Source organism: Eptesicus fuscus, chromosome 11 (genome assembly GCF_027574615.1).
Source record: "Eptesicus fuscus isolate TK198812 chromosome 11, DD_ASM_mEF_20220401, whole genome shotgun sequence".
NCBI classification, from domain to species: domain Eukaryota; kingdom Metazoa; phylum Chordata; class Mammalia; order Chiroptera; family Vespertilionidae; genus Eptesicus; species Eptesicus fuscus.
In genome coordinates this window covers 38,834,952-38,855,056 of record NC_072483.1, presented here as the reverse complement: position 1 = coordinate 38,855,056, position 20,105 = coordinate 38,834,952, and the positions used below count along the sequence as shown (strand labels likewise).

General features: G+C 37.5%; 1 protein-coding gene across 2 annotated transcripts in view; it reads left to right on the top strand.

Moving 5' to 3' along the window:
* The window catches only part of LOC103283379 (lymphocyte antigen 75), a 140,376-nt gene that overhangs the window by 19,191 nt on the left and 101,080 nt on the right, over positions 1 to 20,105 (top strand). For both annotated transcript variants that reach the window (XM_008138647.3, XM_008138649.3), the window contains exons 5-13: positions 6,956 to 7,066; positions 8,167 to 8,307; positions 10,526 to 10,717; positions 11,797 to 11,954; positions 13,680 to 13,790; positions 14,311 to 14,399; positions 14,546 to 14,715; positions 16,723 to 16,922; positions 18,192 to 18,334. In XM_008138647.3, coding sequence (XP_008136869.2) covers positions 6,956 to 7,066; positions 8,167 to 8,307; positions 10,526 to 10,717; positions 11,797 to 11,954; positions 13,680 to 13,790; positions 14,311 to 14,399; positions 14,546 to 14,715; positions 16,723 to 16,922; positions 18,192 to 18,334 — 1,315 coding nt within the window. The remainder of the gene's footprint in view (positions 1 to 6,955; positions 7,067 to 8,166; positions 8,308 to 10,525; positions 10,718 to 11,796; positions 11,955 to 13,679; positions 13,791 to 14,310; positions 14,400 to 14,545; positions 14,716 to 16,722; positions 16,923 to 18,191; positions 18,335 to 20,105) is intronic.

Below are 20,105 nucleotides of genomic sequence, written 5' to 3'. Positions count from 1 at the left end.
ATTTACATTTCCCTGATAGTTAATGTGGTTTTGCATCTTGTGTTTACTGAGCATTTAGGTTTTCACCTTGTAATTTGCCAGTTCATGTCCTTTGCTTCATTTCTATTGAGTTGTTGGTCTTTTGCATATTGATCTGCTATATTTTTTATATATTCTGGACACTAATCTTTTGTTATAGGATTACAAATATCTTTTACTAGTCTTTACCTTTTCACTTTATTTTGGTTGCCTCATCATAAAAAAAAAATATGCTAGTTTTAATTTGGTTACACTTACCAATCTTTTCCTTAATGTTTTATGCTTATTTATATTATTTAGCAAATCCTTCCTTAGCCCTAAAATGATAACGATATCCTCTCTTGTCTTCTTTAAAAGTTTGTTATTTTGCTTTTCACATTTATATCCTTAATCCATCTGTAATGGAGTTTGTAAAGCTGGGAATCTTATTTATCTTTCTCCAGATGGATAGTCAAGTTTACCAAGCACTATTTATTTTACATTTTCCCCTCTGATTTGTTATGCCATCTCTAATAAATATAAACCTTAGGATATATAGGTTATTTCTAGCCTCTCCATTCTATTCTTTTGGTCTATTTATTGGTCTTTCTATCTATTCCACACTGTTTTAGTTAGTCCTGCCTCACAAAGTAAATCTTATTTTCTGGATGAGCAAATTCTCCCTTATTCATTTTTTTGGCTATTTTCTTTACCATTTATTCTTTCGTATGAATCTAAGGATCAGCTTGTTATTCTCAATAAAAAATCCTATTGAGACTTTGAATGGCATGAATTATAGATTAATTAAGGCATTACTGTCACTACATTTTTTTAAGTCTTCTCATCCATGAAAATGGTATGCCTTTTTACTTATTTAGGACTTCTTTTATATACTCAATAAAATTATATGAGAGTACTCAGTAGTCTACTTATTTAAGACTTCTTTTATAAACTCAGCAAAATTCTGTAGGATTGTTGCCCATCTTTTATTCTTTTACTAGAAGTTTATAAACAGAAATTTTTTACATTATTTTCAAAACTCAAGTTATTGAGTCCCTGATGATTTCTTCAATGAATGAAAAAAAAATCATAGTATATGATGATGATTTTTTAGAGAGATGTTTAAATGATTTTTAGACATTATCTTATTGAGTCCCATATAGCAACCCTATGAAGTAGGTGTTATTTCTATTATGTTCATTTTTGGATGAGGAATGTGAGACTCAAAGAGGAAATGTAACTTGTTCAAGGCCACCCACAAGTAATTAGCAGAGTCAAAATTTGAACATAGTCTGACTTGAAAACAAGTTGTATCAGGCATGTACCTGCATTCACCTTTTATATGACTATTAAATTCTTTGCAGGCAGAGATGGACCTCATGGGTTGTTTCTTCCTTTTGCACAAAACTCTAAGCATTACTGCTATGTATTAAATACCTATTGACTAATTCAGATAAATCCTGTCACACTTTTATTAAAGTCATAAATATTTGATAAATGCTAACAATAAGCAAAGCCCTAATATCTCTAGATAAATTAAACAATTTAATATCATTACAACCTCAGAGACAAGTATCTGTCCCAATTTACAGATAAGGAAATTGATGCTTAGAAATAATATACTCAGACAGCCAAGAAATACCAGTATTGGAATTTGAATATCAACATATATAACTCCAGAGCCCTTACTTTTTATTATATTAATTACTCCTCTTACATAGCTTTATATCTCTTCATCACTAAAAGTCTGCTGGTCTTTTGTCATGCTTTTTGGCTAAAGCCTTATGAATATCTCCTTTCTTACTTTTACTTTAACCTTTCCTTTGTTGTTTGATACTTGAATAATTAGACCTCTAGAATGGAAATCCATCAAATAAACCTAATGGGCTAGTATTTGGCAATAGAATTATATTATAATTAGAATTATATTTATATTATATATAAATTATATTTATATCATATATAAATTATATATTAGAATTATATTCCCAACCTCACTAAATATTGTTAGAGTGAAAAGTGCCAATAAATGTAAGCCTCCTTGACTATTATTTGGATAGTGATGATTATAATGAGGGAGAAATGTCAAAGTGTGACTACTAACACCCTAACAAACAATCTAATGATGCATTTGTAAAAGAATGTTACAGGATTTACTTTTCTTTAGTAACTCATAAAAGTGAGATAATATGTTAAAGGGCCCAGTTGCCCCTACCCCTGGCCAGACACTTCCTACACCTTATGTATATCAATTACTTAGAGGTACATCCCTTTCAAGCTTCTCTTTTACTATCAAGTGTTGTTTAGGCATATCAATATGCCTAATTATAATTTCTGGTTTCCCAGAACCCAAGAAAGCTGCACTTTAACATCTGAAACTCAGAGTTTCTAAGTCTTGAAAATATCTTAAAGTTTCTATTAAGTGGCCCTTCACTGAAAACTACCATTGGGCTAGGAGCAGGGAGGCCAACCAAAGTGAATAAGACAGATTTTGTGATCAAAGTTTTTTATATAGTTGGGAAATAAGAGTTGTACATATGCAGAGCATATTGGAGAATGTTATTCCCAAAAAAAAACCTCTGGTTTGTTAGCTACTAATTGGGTGGGACCAGGGAATCTGCCAGAAAAAAAGCAGAAGCAGGCCCCTTGAAGGTAAGTCTAATACAGTCTGAAAAAGCTTTCTTTTTCCTCTCTGCCTGCCCTGCACCTAATTAGTTTTGTTCTCATTATGTTTTACTGATACAGGGGCCAGGGGGAAGGGGCAATGTTTCCTTATATTCACTAGATTTTATTTGAGAGACAGATTTCCCATGGTCTGGCCTTCCCAGAGGACTTCTAACCACAGATTCACCCCAAAGCAACCAAAGAGGGCCCAGCAGTCCCTGGAGCAGGAACAGCACATTTTCATTTTTCCTAATTTGCCCCCGCCTTGAGGGGCTCTTCACTCTGAGCCATCTTGAAGGTGCCCCAAGACTAGGACACTTCTAAGTCAGGGCCCCTGCTGACTGTGGCTTTTATGATGCATTAAAGAGGCTCTCATCTGGCTCATCCCAAATGCATGACCGTTAGCAGGCCCTGTAGTCTTTTATTGTAAGGAGAAGAATAGAAATATGGGCCAGCTCTGAACAGGGGTCTCAGGGGCAGTCAAGAAATATCTTCCTCAGTGGGCTTGCCTATTGATTAGGTATTGAAGATTTACGCTAACAATGGTCTATTTCTTGATGGCAAAGATGGGGGGGGTAAGTAGTGTCTCAAATTGATCAACTTCTTGCTTGGACTATGTAGAAAAAAGTCCAGCTCCATATTGTCCAGGTCATATAAGAAGTTTGTGCCCTTTATGATTTATCCATTTCCCATTCACGTCCAACTGGCATAAGACACATAAAGAGAATTCCTGTTGGCTAACTCACTTTTTTTTTTGGTTGATTTTTGTTTGTTTATTTGTTTGTTTATTAAATTGATTGGGGTGACATTGGTCAACATGAACATAATAGGTTTCAGGTGTAGGTTTCTATGTTACAAGATCTGTATATTGCACTGTGCCCACCATTCAAAATCAAATCTCCTGTCACCTTATATTAATCCTCCTTCTTCCCCCACCCCCTTCCCTCTGGCAACCACCACAATGCTGTTTGTGTTCATGACTTTCAGTTTTATATCCCACATATCAATAAAATCATATGGTTCTTAGCATTTTCTATCAGTCACAATTTTAAAATGCTATGATTCCAGTGAAGAGTAAGTCTTTAGTACAGATCACAAATAGAACAGTGTAATGAAGCAGAGTCGGAGCCTGACAGCTTCCAAAGGTCATTTTGGTCTGTCATAAATGTGTACTTGCCATGTGCAGATAAGCAATAAAATAATTTTGAAGGGGTAATAGGATTATTTAGACTTCCTGCAGGGGATTATCTGAAAAGACTTCATGGGAGGAAGGGCATTGAACTTGGGAAGGATTGACCCTCCATGGTGTCCCCAGTTAGAAAAGAATGAAAGGAATTCTGAATGTCAGGGTATAGTCGCGTCTAGAGTACCATAAATATGTCATAGTTTTCAGGACTTCTTTAGGAATGCTGGAAAATTCATTGCTTTTACTAACAGGAAGAAATTTACATTATATTAAATCCTCAAGGTCTTTGTATACAAGCGTTGGCAGCCCTTGCTTGTGCTAACAAGTGAAAGAAAAGGGTGAATCCAAAATTCCCTCAAATACCCACCTTATCCTTCCTTAGCAGAGTATCCTTACCAGCTAGTTCCTTGAGAAAGGTGAAGCAAACCCTTATTTCTCACCCTAATACTTACAAATGTATCTGTATCTGCACTGTCAGCCGTGCAGCTTGTTCAAGGTTAACTCATTCCCCAAGGTTCTTTGTGGCCACACCAGCTTTTTCTCCTATCTTGTATTTTCATCAACTGTCTCTAATTCTTCTCCAAAAGGCTATTAGCTTGTTTAAACTTCTACCATTAATATAGACACAAATATATATATTTCTTAGTTCCTGCAGCCCTATCTCTTTCTTTCACAGGCAAGCCCCTGGAAAGCACAGTGTATCTTTGTAATTTACTTTTATCCTCACATTTCCTTTTTGGTGGAGTGATAATTGGGCCTTGGACCTACCACCCTCTTTCCAGACTCCTGTCCATCCCTTGAACACTGGTGTTTGTGTTACTGCTCGTGGCTTCTTTTGTGTTTGCTGTTGCTATTTCTCCCCTACCCAGGGGAACTCGCCCATTCCCTGGTGTCAGTTCCAATGGAATCACCTGTTTGAGGCAGGCAATAAGACAAAAATTGTGTATGTTTAAAATAACCCTCTTTTAAAAATCCCTTAATGTATGGACATGGTTTTATATATGCAAATCACTCAGATGTATATGTGATTATAGTTTTCTCTGTATAAAACACATAGATATGCATCTACTAAAAAGTAAAGAATGCATACGGTTTTCTACATGCAAATCACACAGATATATATTCTATCTATATATCACACAGATATATAGAATATGTAGAATATGTTTTCTACATGCAAATCACAGATATATATATATATATATATATATATATATATCTGTGATTTGCATGTAGAAAACATATCCATACTTTAATAACAATTTATGTATATATAATTTAATGTACAAATAAATTATATAAAAATATAACTATATTTTATATGTATATATCCTATCTAATAAAGAGGGAATATGCTAATTGACCATCACACCCTCACAAAGATGGTGACACCCACAGCCAATAAGGAGGGAATATGCTAATTGACCATCACACCCTCAAAGATGGCAGCGCCCAGTCCCCTCAGCCCCGCTGGGGTGGCAGGTGCGCGGCATGGCCGGGCCTGCCCCCAAGTGGATCTGGCTGCTCCACACACCTGCCTCCGGAGTCCCCTAGTCCCCTCAGCCCCCAGCCGCCCAGGGCCGGCCCGAGGTGCAGGCAATCCTCGGATGGTGGCTGCCCAGCAGCCCAGGGCCACCCGAGGCTCAGGTAACCAGGGCCGGCCGAGGCTTGCGCTGCCGGCAGTGGCAGCAGCAGAGGTGTGATGGGGGCATCACCTTCCCCTGATTGCCAGGTTGCTTCCCACCCCTGAGGGCTCCCAGACTGTGAGAGGGGGCAGGCTGGGCTGAGGGACCCCCCCTCCAGTGCATGAATTTTCATGCACCGGGCCTCTAGTATATATATAGATGATTACATATAATACAATATTATATCATATATAATTCCCTGTGAGGAATTAAGAAACTGTTATTAAGTGCTTTACTACTGAGACTATTTTAACAAATTTATAGATATTATCAACCTGTCAGCTCTTCCTGTTTGTCAACATCATCCTTGTCTTCTGTAGACCATTTCATCATTTGCTCTATCTCTTCTAACTGGCCCTGAGTATCTTCATATTATTCCTTCATGATGTTGATGAAGTCTTACCAGGTTCTTAAGTAATTCTGTTGACTTCCTTCCCAGTGGTGTGAAAATCCTTACAATAATTCACAATTCTTTACATGTTTTTCCAATACACATGGACCATACATGCAAGATTGGACCCATTGCTTATGGGTATATGCATATTGTGTGGCTTTTCTGCAATTAGCCTCACTACTTAAATTATTTCTGCTTCTCTGTCTTTCTCTTTTTCTTACTGATGGAATCTTGTTGTCAAATAATAAATTAGAATGATACCTCTCCACAGTGGCATACGTGTATGTGTCTCTCTCTCTTCTGTATCTCCAGTTTAAATATCTCCTTTGGACTCTACAGATGTATATTACATTGCCTACAGAACACCTCATGTACATATTTCTGAAGCAATGCTGGTAGCACTTTACCATTTGGGGATCCACATCTGTTTCTACTAGATTCAAATCCTCATGAGGGCAGGACTGTCATTTTGGTTTTTGTAGCTTTATTTTCTGGCAAATGATATATGCTTAATGGAATACAATCAGATCCTCAAAATCTAGATCTGAAATGGAAACTACTTTTCGTATGTAAGTGCTTTCTTTTTAAATTTATTTTTTAATTACAGTTGACATACAATATTATATTAGCTTCAGTTGTATAGCACAGTGATTAGTATTACAAAGTGATCACCCCGATAAGTCTAGTAGTCATCTGCCATATACATAGTTATTACAAAATTATTGGCTATATTTCCTATGTTGTACTTTACATCCCTGACTATATATCTGCTTTCTGACAAGAGGGTAATAAAGTAGTGAAACAGCTATTCTGAGAAGTCTGTTCTTACCTTAGAAGAAAGGAAATCACACACGCTAATGAGAAATCAGAATTGAATTAACTGATCAGCCTTTGGGTTTCTCGGTAGTCTGAAGTGTTGTTGTCTCTCAGCATCTCTTGCTTTGTGGGATAGATACCCTCCTAGATAGTCTGACTTAGATAATAAATTGGGTAATTTGGTCACTTGTTAAAATTATGTAATTGTTACAGAAAAAGAAGGCATTGCAAGCATCTTCTGGATTGGCTTAAATCAGCTGTACTCTTCTAGAGGCTGGGAATGGTCAGACCACAAGCCATTAAACTTTCTCAACTGGGACCCAGGTAACTACTCTCTCCTCTACCTTTTGCATGGAGCCAAAGCCCCAAATTAAAAAAAAAAAAAAAAGAGCTTCCCACTCACTGAGGTCTTATAAAAATTTCAAATCTTTACAATTCTTATGATTACCTCTCAGAAAAATTTTTTTTCCTGAGCCCTTTTAAGCTTAGTCATTATAGCCATTATGCCATTATACGGTAGTCAAGTGGATACCATCACAGTCAAGTTGAACCACACCATGGGCAAATAAGCATCTGTCTCTGACCTTTAGAGCAACCCTCTATCTTCAAGTAAGATCAGAATGAGCCCCATTGCATGGCCCAGGAGCCATTCTGTGTCCCTTAGGGAACTTGGCATGTATATGACTGACCCACATGTATTTCATCTGCAGCTTCACTCTAACATGGAAATACTTCCTCATTTTAAAACTCTTGGGATCTCCCTTTGTAGCACCCAATTACTGACAACATAATGGTTGTATTTTAATACACAAATAAATACCTTAAAGAAAAATTTATTGTAAATAAAACCCTAGTTAGCCAAAAGATATTTCCCCCAAAAGAAGGTTTAGATATCTTTTTAAGAAATAAAAGCTTAGGCTCCTGACAAATGTAGAACCTAAAAGCTAACACTTAACTTCAGCACAAAAGTATTCTGCATACATAAGAAAAAATGAATTAATTACAATATAATACCAATAGGTCATTTTACTTGAATGAAATTTCATTATTATTATTTCAAGGTCTTAAAGGCATTACAGAATCATAAATTAGTATATTTATTGTAGAGAGTAACAGATTAAGAGCTACTTACTGACCACAAGATAAGACATCAAAGTTGATTGGGGACGGAGGTTTGGTTTTTGGTTTGTAAATTAACTACAGTATATCAGAGTATTTCCCCCTGTATTTTGTATTTTAGGAGAAAGACATATTTAAGCACAAGATTGTCCGTTGAGGCTTATACATTTCAACTTAATGGACAGTTTTAACTATTTTCTGAGTTTCCTTAAAAGCAGAAAACTAAAAATACAAACTACTTTTACTAGCCATCACCCTGGTTCCAATCTTCTTCTTTTAACTGTTTGGAAATTTTATCATTTAAGATGCCTTCAGTGCAACTGTGATAGGTGGGTCAAGCTGTGCGAGCATGGACGCCATGTCCGGTCTGTGGCAGAGGTTTTCCTGTGAAGCTCAGCTGCCTTATGTTTGCAAGAAATCATTAAACAGCACAGTGGAGTTAACAGGTATCTTTCCCACTTAATCTAATCGGTCTTAAAATTACAGTTTTTTTGAAGTCAAGTAAATCCGTTTCGGATACCCATTTCTGCCGTTCTTTTATCTGGTACTGCCAATGCTGAACGTATTGACTTTGATCCTGTGGTTAGATATTATCAACTGTATATGAATAAAGGTTTGATTCAGTATATCCCCATGAGAAGACGCGGGTATTCTAGATAAGAAGTACATTTCTGTTCACAGTGGCTCTTTTTCTCTGGAGCAGTGGTTCTCAAAGTGTGGCCCCCAGACAGCGTATCAGCATCGCCTGTGCTTGTTAGAAATGCAGGTTCTCGGGACCTACCTCCGATTTCCTGGGTCAGAAACTCTTAGGGTGGGACCCAGCCGTCCGCTCTGTGAGCGTCCTGGTGCTGCTGCTGCACACTCCAGCTTTACCTATTATTACCTGCCTCCGTGGGAAGTCAAAGTGGACGACACAGAACCCTCCCGGGCCTTCCCACCTCCCGCCCCACAATGCCCACCCCTCCTCTGTCTGTCCCTCTCCAGGCTGGTTCTTCAGGTCTTTGTGCTGACAAATGGGGTAGTAAAGGGGAGATGCAAAAGGACAAAATGTGTACAAGGAGGGAATTTGGGGATAAGAGAGGCACAAAACAGCTGAATTTTTTGAGGGGCAGAGAAGTTTGAGGAGTCTTTGACAGAATGGAGGAGTGCCCTTTCTATCTTGCACAATGCCCACCGTATCCCTGGCATTTGATTAAATCCTGAATAAGGAAAACTAATACTCAAAGCTGGTAGGAAAATGGGAGATTTTTAAATGTTGTGCTTTGAGGGATGTTGGGGGAAGGGAATAAAGCATCAATTTTCTTATCCACATAGGTGCATAAAGCTATCTTTTTAAGATTAAAAAATAAGTACATAGAATCAAGATTAAAGGGGCATGTTTTAAAATGATAGGGAAAAATGAACATTTACCTTGCAAGTTGATTCATACCAAATTTAGTTTATATAACAAAAGGCATCATAGAAAAGATAGCACAAATGAAAATAAACCAGGGGGGCTAATGATAGATCAAATAACTCTCCTAAGTAGTAATTATTAACTAAATCATGTTTCCACATGATTGAATAATATGTATTTATTGAAATAACTCTGCCAGCAGGAAAATAAAAAGAGCAGAACAAAATGATATGCCTACTTATCATTTTAATCTTGTAACAATATGAATTCATGGAGACAAAGGCTGAAATAGGAAAATGATTGTTCAATTATGGGTGATTTTTCTTCTCTCTGTATCTTTATCATAATTATAAAATATAATATTAGTAAGTGCTGTTTCAGAACCTTACAATTAATTGTTATCTTGCAAGTGAGAAAAGCTAGCTGAACTTGAATTTTATCCTTTAATGAAAAACAAACTGTTGACATTTTTAAAATGCTGTGTTTTGTATAACAAGCATTCCAAGCAGTTCCTGACCGGTGAAGTCTTGAGTAACCAGGCTACTTTCTAGTTCTGCTGAGAAGGGTAGAGCATTTTTTTGGTTTTGTGCCCCACTCTTTTTCTCTAATCTTTTTTACCATCATTGGGTGAGTTTCTTCATGCTCAACAAGAAGAATTGCTGATTCCGTGAGGGCTAGAGGTAGAGCAGAGGGGAGGAGAGAGGAGTCCAAAGATGTCCTCTGCCACCCATTCCCCCCACTATTGATGCCCTTCCTCGGTGTGGAGTGTATGAATTTCTGACTCTGTTCCTTAAGTCTTTGCCCGTCCTTTTGAACAAAGGAGGATTCATTTGAACACTGAATATTAATGCACAGCCCCTGCTAAGCTGACTATACATGTAAAGGAGACTTGACCTCACCATCTCTCATCACCAAAACTGGAAGGGAACTAAACAAATCCCATGCCAAGGAAGAGATTTGTGGGCAACTGGCTGACCCCACACCTTTCTTCTGCCTACTAGGCCTACCGGCAATCCCTCCTGAAATGGTCTGAGCCCAGCCACGTAACACATTTGCATCGCACAAGGCCCATCATTATCTGAATCCCTGCAATCACTCTGATGATGCTGTGTAGGCTTTGGGCACACAAATTCATGTCACTGTACTATCTGACATCACATTCCCCGGTTTTTCAGAAGCCTTAAGATTCAAGAAAGAAGAATTTGTAATGTTATTGATTCAAAATAGATGTGTCTTTACTGGAATATAAATAGCTGCTTTTCTCCCAGATATTTGGCCATATTCAGATACCCGCTGTGATGCAGACTGGCTGCCAAATAATGGATTTTGCTATCTGCTGGTAAATGAAAGTGATTCCTGGGATTCGGCACATGCGAAATGCAAAGACTTCAGCAGTGACCTCATCAGCATTCATTCTTTAGCAGATGTGGAAGTGGTAGTGACAAAACTCCATAATGGGGGTAAGTTTTTAAAAGATCCTACTGGAGAGGTTTAAAACATTTTAAAGTATTCCTATTTTCAGACTCTTAGCAGGAATGGAAAGCTTACAATTAGATCCTTCTAGCTCAGCACTATCCAGTAGAATTTTCTGTGATGATGAAATCGTTCTTTCTATAATCCATGCTGTCCAGTATGGTAGCCACCAACCACTTGTGGCTTTTGAGATGCAGCGAGGGCAACTGAAATATTGAATTCTTAATTAATTCACAAGTTTAAATAGCCACATTGGCAGCTAGTTGATTGGATAATGTTTCTCTTCTCATAAGCTAAATTCTATTTAAGTTCTCCAAATACTTGAGTGATGATTATTTCACTTTTGTAATTATTTGAAGCTAAAGACTGAAGAACAAAAATATACTACACTGCCAGTATTATAACTTCCTAGGACTCACTAATAGTAGATACCTGCTCTGTTGTAAGCATGGAGTCAGTTGTTTTACCAGGGTGGTGATGGACAATATTCTTATTCTAATTGGAATATCTATGAGTATATCTATATAATTTTATTATTCCCCATAAAGCAAGAATTATCTAACCCAGATATTAGGAACAGCCAGCCTACAGGTCATAGTACAGGTGTTCCACTTGTGTGCTCTACCTGATGAGTGATCTAAAAAGTCTGCATCTCTCAGTCTGCCTAACTTACCAGCATTTTAACAGGTCAATTAAGAATACCAAAGGGATGGTTATCAGAGGGAGGGGGTGAGGGTAGTGGGTGAAAAGGGGAAGGGGAGTATCGTCAATGATACTGTGATAAATTTGCACGGTGACAGGTGATTTATTAGAATTAGTGGGGTGATGACATTATAAGGTATGAAAATGTTAAATCACTATATTGTACACCTGAAACTATATAAGATTGTATACCAACTATACTTAAAAATAAATAAGAATGCCATCTTTTGAATTAAAACTAAATGAAAAAATAATACTGTCAAGGTTCTTAAAACCCCACATCAGAATGTAAAAATCAGTAGCAATGTACACACTGAAGTATGTAATTGAGTAAAACCAAACAAGCAAAACATTTTTCTTTTAGATGCCAAAGAAGAGACATGGACAGGTCTTAAGAACATAAACACACCAGCGTTATTTCAGTGGTCAGATGGTACTGACGTTACTCTAACATATTGGGATGAAAATGAACCAAGTGTTCCCCACAATAAGACTCCCAACTGTGTTTCCTACTCAGGAAAGGTAGGAAACCTCCTGGGTTTATTTATATAATAATAATAATAATAATAATAATAATAATAATAATATTTGGTGGGGATATTTGTGTTTAAGCTAGAAAATAAAAGGTAAGAGCCTTGGAGAGTGTCTTTCTGGTAGCTACTGAAAAAAGTAAATAAAACAATGACTAAGTAAGCAATTCACTTTCTGTCTGAGAGTATCTGCTCTGGTCTGAAACAGATCAAGAGGATCCCTTTAGCTTTAGAACTCAGATTCCAGTGCCAGGTTGGTTCTAATAAGATGCTTTCTCTGAGGACCATTGGTGTGATATTTAACATGTAGCCAGTTGAAAAATCTCATCTTCTGAATTCACATTCAGATTAAGTTTCATATTAATCCTACTTTAAGAAGTAAAAAAGCCCTGGGCGGGGTGGCTCAGTTGGTTGGAGTGTCGTCCTGTACACTGAAAGGTGGTGGCTTTGATTTTTGGTCAGGGCACATACTCAGATTGCAGGTTCAACAGTCGGTAGGGGCAGATACAGGAGGCAACCAATCAGTGTTTTTCTCTCTCTCTCTCTCTCTCTCTCTCTCTCTCTCTCTCTCTCTCTCCTTACCTCTCTCTACAATCAATACATTTAAATTTTTTTAAAGAAGTAAAAAAATAATTTTATCAAAATTTAAGTCTAACTTGTTCAGAGAGCATTTTGCTCCTGTAGAATGCTTTAACATTTATTGAACATGCTGTATCTTGAGCAGAAAGAACATGTATACCTCTATATTTGATTTGTATCACTTTCCTGTAGACTCCTAATTATTTAGGAAGCTGATTGTGTCTCCCGACTTTCTAGAGAGATTCTAGTGGAAACAATCAGTGGTATATGTATTTAGAAGTGTTTCAAGGGTAAAGATATATTTAGAAAGTTGTCAAAGATTAATTTAGAAGGTTGTCACATTTGCTGTTCTATTTAAAAGGATATCTAAGATGCCTTTAGAAGAGTGTCAAAGGTGGAAATGACTCCCCATAGGCAAGAGTGAACTGATAGCATACCTAGGCAGCATTCCAATGTCCAACTAGAAAACTCTGTTCTCAGAAACCTTATCACTATTGACTAATTAAAATTTAATTTGAAGAAGCAGGATGGGTTAGTCAAGTAAGCAAAATTAATATTAAGTAGAATATTTGACAGAGAGAACTTTGAAGTTGAAGCTGAAGTAGAGTTTGAAGAAACTTTTGATTCTAGAATTCCTGGAGAAAAGCTATTCTAACCATCGTCATTTTACATATGAGGAAACAGACAGGAAGGTTAGTTCACTAGTACATGTTTGGGCAAGGTTATTGACATGCCCAAAAGTTTTTAGCCTGTGGACTCACTTTGGCCATGTCATATGGAAGAAGACTAGAGCACTGGCAACTGTGTGTGGGCTGAGTTCTTCTCTCTCCAACTTCTATCCTTTGATGGTTTTATTTTCGCTTGTATAAGAAAATTGAAATTCATCTCCCTTGTGACCTTGAGGTGATTCTGAAATAATGCAGCCTGGTTGGGTAGCATTTTGTAGGAGTATGTTCTCAGATTTCATCATTCATTTATATTCATTCTTGCCCTATCCCTGTCTTTCAAAACCCCTACCCCCTATCCCCCATAGTTTCATGAGAAGAAGCTATCGTGACTTAAATTATGTTAGAGTTCAAGTCTAAATATATGGCAAATAATATCTCTTATAGGAAAATTTTTTTCTATTTTTTAAAAGCTAGGTCAGTGGAAAGTCCAGTCATGTGAAGAGAAACTTAAATATGTATGTAAGAAAAAGGGAGAAAAAATGAGTGATGCACAAGCTGATAAGATGTGTCCTCCAGATGAGGTATGTAAAACTCCTGCATACATTTTTCTAAGCAGTATTACACCTTCTTGGTAAGGGAAGTAGAAGAATTACTAGCTTCTGTTTATTTACATTAGAGCAAGGTAGAGCGCAAAGCAAATCAGTATTCTTGCAGAAGAAAAAAAAAGTTCTAGGAAAGAGTTACCTATTCAAGAATTTCTATAAAAATGTATATGGTTACTATCCTCAATGCTGATGTCTTTATTTCCCTTACTTATGTTCTTCCTGTTCAAAGACAAGTCAACCAACAATGTTATATTCTTATGATGAGGTAGGCACTAGTGGTAGAGAGAACTAAGACACACCTTCTGTGGACACAGGCTCACAGTCTTGTGGAGGTTATCTGAAATTCTACCCCACCCTCCTCATGCGTATGAAGTTGGTGCCTATGTCCTTAGTTTCCATAAGTTGTGAGATGTTAGCAAAACATCTTGCTTGTTAGAGGGAGGCATCATCAAGTCTGGAAGACAGTGTGGCTGATGGTATTTCTTCTCTGATTTAGGGCTGGAAGAGACATGGAGAAACCTGTTACAAGATTTACAAGGATGAGGTCCCTTTTGGAACCAACTGCAATCTGACTATAGCTAACAGGTACGACCACCAGTATACATGTACTAGTGAACTTTTATCTCTGGGTTCCTTTGCTAACCAACCTTCTAAAAAAAGGTGCATCTTCAATTTTATACAGTAATTCAATCATTGTGAAAATACCTGCTAATTTGACTCTTGTTTTGTAGATTTGAGCAAGAATTCCTGAATGATATGATTAAGAAGTATAGTGTATCTCCAGAAAAATACTTCTGGACTGGCCTGAGAGATGTAGATTCAAGTGGAGAGTATAGCTGGGCAAGTGTTGGTGGAGTGAAGCGGTCTGTAACCTTTTCCAACTGGAATTTTCTTGAGCCAGGTGAGTGTCTTTGCCTTTAAAGTAATAGAATACAGTGACTTGTGAAATGCAGCATATCTCCCAAATATGTTCTATATGTTCTTTGCTTGCCTTTGAAATCTGAGGGAGATTATGATCTTCAAGACTAGAATCTATCTATGGGACCATAAATAGAAGCAGTGACTATATGTCTTCCTTATTAAGTCCTTGGAAGTAATAACCCAATAAAAGAGTCTAGAAAACTCAGTTCTCAGAAACCACCCTCTAATGGCATAGGGCTAGAACCCTCGGTGTCAGTATTTTTATTTTATCTTTTTCATGTAAGTCTCAAGCCAAATCTAGAAGCTTCATTGTGAAGCACTTTATATTTTCATCTCTCTGCTTCTTAACTTCTTACTCCAAAATTGAATGTGTTTGCTTCTGTTATCCACAATGGGTGATAATTAAGGAGGCAATGTATTGTAAGTATTATTTATTCTTTTTTTAAATTATTATTTATTTTTATTTTTTTCTTTATTGATTAAGTTATTACATATGTGTCCTTACCCCTCTATCCCCCCCACTCATGCCCTCACCAACCTGGTATCTGTGTTCATTGGTTAGGCTTACATGCATGCATACAAGTCCTTTGGTTGATCTCTCTCCTTTACCCCCACCCTATCTACCTTCCCTCTGAGGTTTGATGGTCTGATCAATGCTTCTCTGTCTCTGGATCTATTTTTGTTCATCAGTTTATTTTGTTCATTATATTCCACAAATGAGTGAGCCACTATGGAGAACAGTATGGAGTTTCCTCAAAAAAACTAAAAATGGAACTCCCATTTGACCCAGTGATTCCACTTCTAGGAATATAACCCAAGAAACTAGAAACACCAATCAGAAAGGATATATGCACCCCTATGTTCATAGCAGCACAATTTACCATAGCTAAGATTTGGAAACAGCCTAAGTGCCCATCAGCAGATGAGTGGATTAAAAAACTGGTACATCTACACAATGGAATACTATGCTGCGGTAAAAAAGAAGTAACTACAATGTCTATTCTCTCAGTCCTCTAGCCAGAAGGTCTGACATTAAGCTTTTCCTTACCATGATTACTCCCAGCTTCAGCCAGCTTGGTTTATCATGGGTAGTAGGAGGCAGAACCAGAGAAAAATAGCACTTTCATCCAGGGTAACACAGCATTTTATTTCCCAGGTCCTTGTTCCTCTTACTGTCCATGTGTAAGTATGAGATGTGAGACCATATGGTGTCTCTGTTCAGTGGGAGTTGCCCTCATTACTTCCAGTGTATGCTCTTTTCTGCCCACTTCGGGCAGTGTGGTATAATGGAAAAGAGAGCATGGCACCTGGCCAGACAAACCTGGGTTTGAGTTCTGACTCCACCACTCACTAACTATGATTGTGGGCAAGTCACTTACTCGTATCTGGAAAATGGATCTAATCATATAAACTATCTTTTAATGTTGTATGAATGAACAAAATTTAAGCTACCATAAAGTAAATAGTAAACACACATATACCTCCTCTACTAGTACCTTTATTGTACCTGCCCCTTTTTGAATCTGAATCTTTAAGGGTTTTGTTTTGAGGTTTACTAAGTTGTTTAAAGTGGTTCAAAGCTAATATAAACCACGTAGGTTGTGCTGAGCAGCATAATGGTTTAGGGTACAGCACTGCACGCAGGACTGGATTCCAGTCCTGGGCCGATCACTTACTAACGTGAGACCTTGGACAAGGCACTCATCCTCACTCTACCTAAGTATGACAACAGAATCCACTCTATAGAGGTTTTTTTTTTTAATGAGGATTCAATCCATTTAATCCTCTTAGAATAGTACTTGGCATTAGCAAACACTCCTCTATATTACTATTGTCATTATCACATCATCATTATTACTATGAAAGCCATGATTCTTTCCTGTTCTCTCTCCCCACCTTGGCTCAGATAAGAGTAAGGACACTGGGAAATGTTTGGACTTTAATTTTAAAATGTAATTTTTAATTAAACTTTCCCATTCAACCCCAGCGTCTCCAGGCGGGTGCGTGGCTATGGCCACTGGAAAGTCCCTTGGGAAGTGGGAGGTAAAAGACTGCAGAAGCTTCAGAGCACTTTCAATCTGCAAGAAAGGCAGTGCGCCCGCTGAGCCCGAAGAAGCAGCCCCCAAGCCTGAAGACCCCTGTCCCGAAGGCTGGCAAAATTTCCCCCCAAGTCTTTCTTGTTATAAGGTAATGTAACATTCTCACTCAATCCCTCAGTGAAGTTGTTCATCTACAATCCAAGTCCATGTCCTTGTCAGGGAGGGCATCAATGAATCTCTGGCATCAGACAGCTCTTCCCACATTAACTCATGTCCTACCCAAAAGAGCAGGCCACAGTCAGAACTGATTCTTCCCTGGGGTTCTTTGGTTCTGGAAAGCTGGGTGAGCTTCATGCCATGCTGAAACTTTGCTTATGATTCTCCTGTCCCTCTAATTCTTGTTACCAAAAGAAGAGTTCTATCACGTCTTACAATTTAAAAAAAAAAAAAAAAAAGGAGGGGGTTCTCTGTTAACTGTTTCCACAAAGAAATCATTACATACCACCCCAAAATTCAGAGCCTGTGACAATAAACACTTAGTCTCATGTTGATTGATAGAGTTTGGGCTTGAATGGTCAGCTCTGCTTTCAACTGTGGGTCAGCTCTGCTGGCCTCCAGGCTATGCATTGGGATCTCCTATGCTTCAGTTTGGGTCTCAGGCTGAGCAGGCAGCAGCCAACAGGGGCTTGTTCTTCTCACAGTCAATCACTGGAACCTGAGAGTCAAGTTGAACCATGTAAGCACATTTTAGGCTTCTGCTCACTTTACCTTCATTAATATCCCATTGATCAAAGCAAGTCACATGGTAGAGCCCCAAGTGAATGTACAGAGAAGTAGACTTCACCCACCTGGAGGTCATGGCAAGAATATATAATTATATCACAGGGAACTGAGGAATCAGGACCAATAATTCAATCTACCACCATGTCCTCTGCTCCTCCTCCTCTTCTTTTGCAGTGACTGTGGTTCTTTTGGCACAGCATTAGTCGTCACAAACCCAAGAAATGGTCAGTGTTCCCACAGCAGCGCAGTCTGCCCTTTGATTCTTCTTCATCAGAAAATAGTTCTGTACTTCCTGTGCAGTTCTCAGTGTAATTACGTTCAGAATGATATTGTTAGCACATACATTCATATGTATCCTTTACAGCCTTATCTGCTGGTTCAATTGGCCTGTCCAGGTCCTAGGAAGGCAGGAGGACATGGTAAATTATTGGAGCAGCTCCCCAGCCTGGCTGAGGAAGGTCATCGCTTGGACACAGTGGCTGGCACCTGTGCTGGCCTTTAGTGACGCATTAGATGCGTATTTACCTACATCTTCATTACATCTATACGAATCCATTTCAGAGGCCCATACATTTGATTATAATTGATTTTAAAATAATGGGTATTTTATGATTATACATTCTATTTTGTTAAGCTGTTTCATATAGAAAGAATTGTAAGAAAGAGGAACTGGGAAGAAGCTGAGAGATTCTGCCAAGCACTTGGAGGACACCTTCCTAGCTTCCATCATGTGGAGGAAATAAAGGAATTTCTTCACTACTTAACGGACCAGTTCAGGTAACTCTTTTAGAAGATTTCCTATGCTAAATTGGATGTCCTCTAGATATTCAGAATTAACATGTTTTATTATCTAAAAGGGTCATTCAGTGCATAGCAGTCATTGAATATCAAGTATTTTTGTGTGTAAGACGCTATGAGGGATTCAAAGATGAGGGAGACAGAGGCCCCACCTTTTGCACGGAATAACTGGGGACAAGAGAATTATAGTGGAAAATCTAGCATGTAGGTAACGAGGGGCCCTGGGAATTCAGAGGAGGGAGAAAATGTGTCTGGGAGGATTTCATAATAGGAAACATTTTTATGAAAAAGGATATTCTTGGAAAATAAGATAATATTTTTAAAGGTAAGATAGGAGAAGGAGCCAGGGAAAACAGAATGTAAGCAAAGACACCGAGACCAGAGTGTACAGGATGGGAAAAAAATCTACTGATGATTAAACCATGAAAATAAAAAAGGAAACAGATACTTAAAATGAATCCTGAATAGGGGATTATAAAACCCATTTCATGAAGAAATTTTTTAATTGATGAGAATACTATGCATAATTCTGTGGAATTATTAAATGAACAATTTCTAGGGAAATACCAATTATTATACAATTAATTTGATAAGTAGAAACCCAATAATCCAATAGCCATGGAAGACTGAAAAAGTTGACGGTGAATATCTTCCAAGAAACAAATGGGAACTATATAGTTCTATATGTGAATTCCTTCACATCTTACAAAAGAGGTCATTACCAAGTATTTAAATAATACAAGCAAGAGCTTGCATTCCACTACATAGAAACTAAGGCAAGCATCCGTGTTTTTTTCCACAAACTAGTCTGGGTCTGATACCAAAGCCTTCCAACAATAGCACAAAGAATTACAGACCAACCTCATAAATAGACTTTAAAAAGTAAATACCAACTGCTGATTTAATAACAAACACTTGGATAATGTTTACTATGTGCCAGAAATGTCCTAAGTGTTTTATCTATTCATTTAATTCTTATAACCTATGAGGCAGATATTATTACTATGCCCGGTATATCTAAATGAGAAGACAATCACAGAGAAGTAAAACTTGCCCAAGGTTATACAGCTAGTAAGGAAAGGATAATAGTTGAACCCATTAGAGCCCATATTCTTAATCCACTACCTTATAACCCTCAGAATAACTCACCTTGACAATGTAGGATTTCTTTAAAGAATATAAGGTTGAGTCTATATATCAAGGCAAATATGATGCAGTCATCTTAATAGGTTCTGAAAATGCATCTGGTAAAATTCACTATTCCTGGCTTAATATATAAATATATCATATAGTTAACATATTTAATCAATATAATTAACATATAAATTATAGTTAAATTAAGAATAGAAGAGCCCTGCCCAGTGTGACTCAGATGGTTGGATCATATTCCCATGCATCAAAAGGTTGCCAGTTTGATTCCCGGTCAGGGCACATACCGATTCGATCCCCACTCAGGGTGCATATGAGGCAACTGATGGATGCTTCTCTCATACATCAATGTTTCTGTCTCTTTTCCCCTCTCTTTAAAAAAAAAAAGAATAGTAGAATAGCTAAACCCATAGTCATATTATACTTAATGGTTAAACATGAAATGCATTTCTGTGAAAGTCAGAAAAAGATAAAGATTGCTATTATCATCACTATTGTTGACTTTTGTTTGGAATTATCCCCTGTGCATTAAGATTTTATTTTATTTTTTATATATATTTTTTTAATTTATTGGGATGATATTGGTTAATAAAATCATATA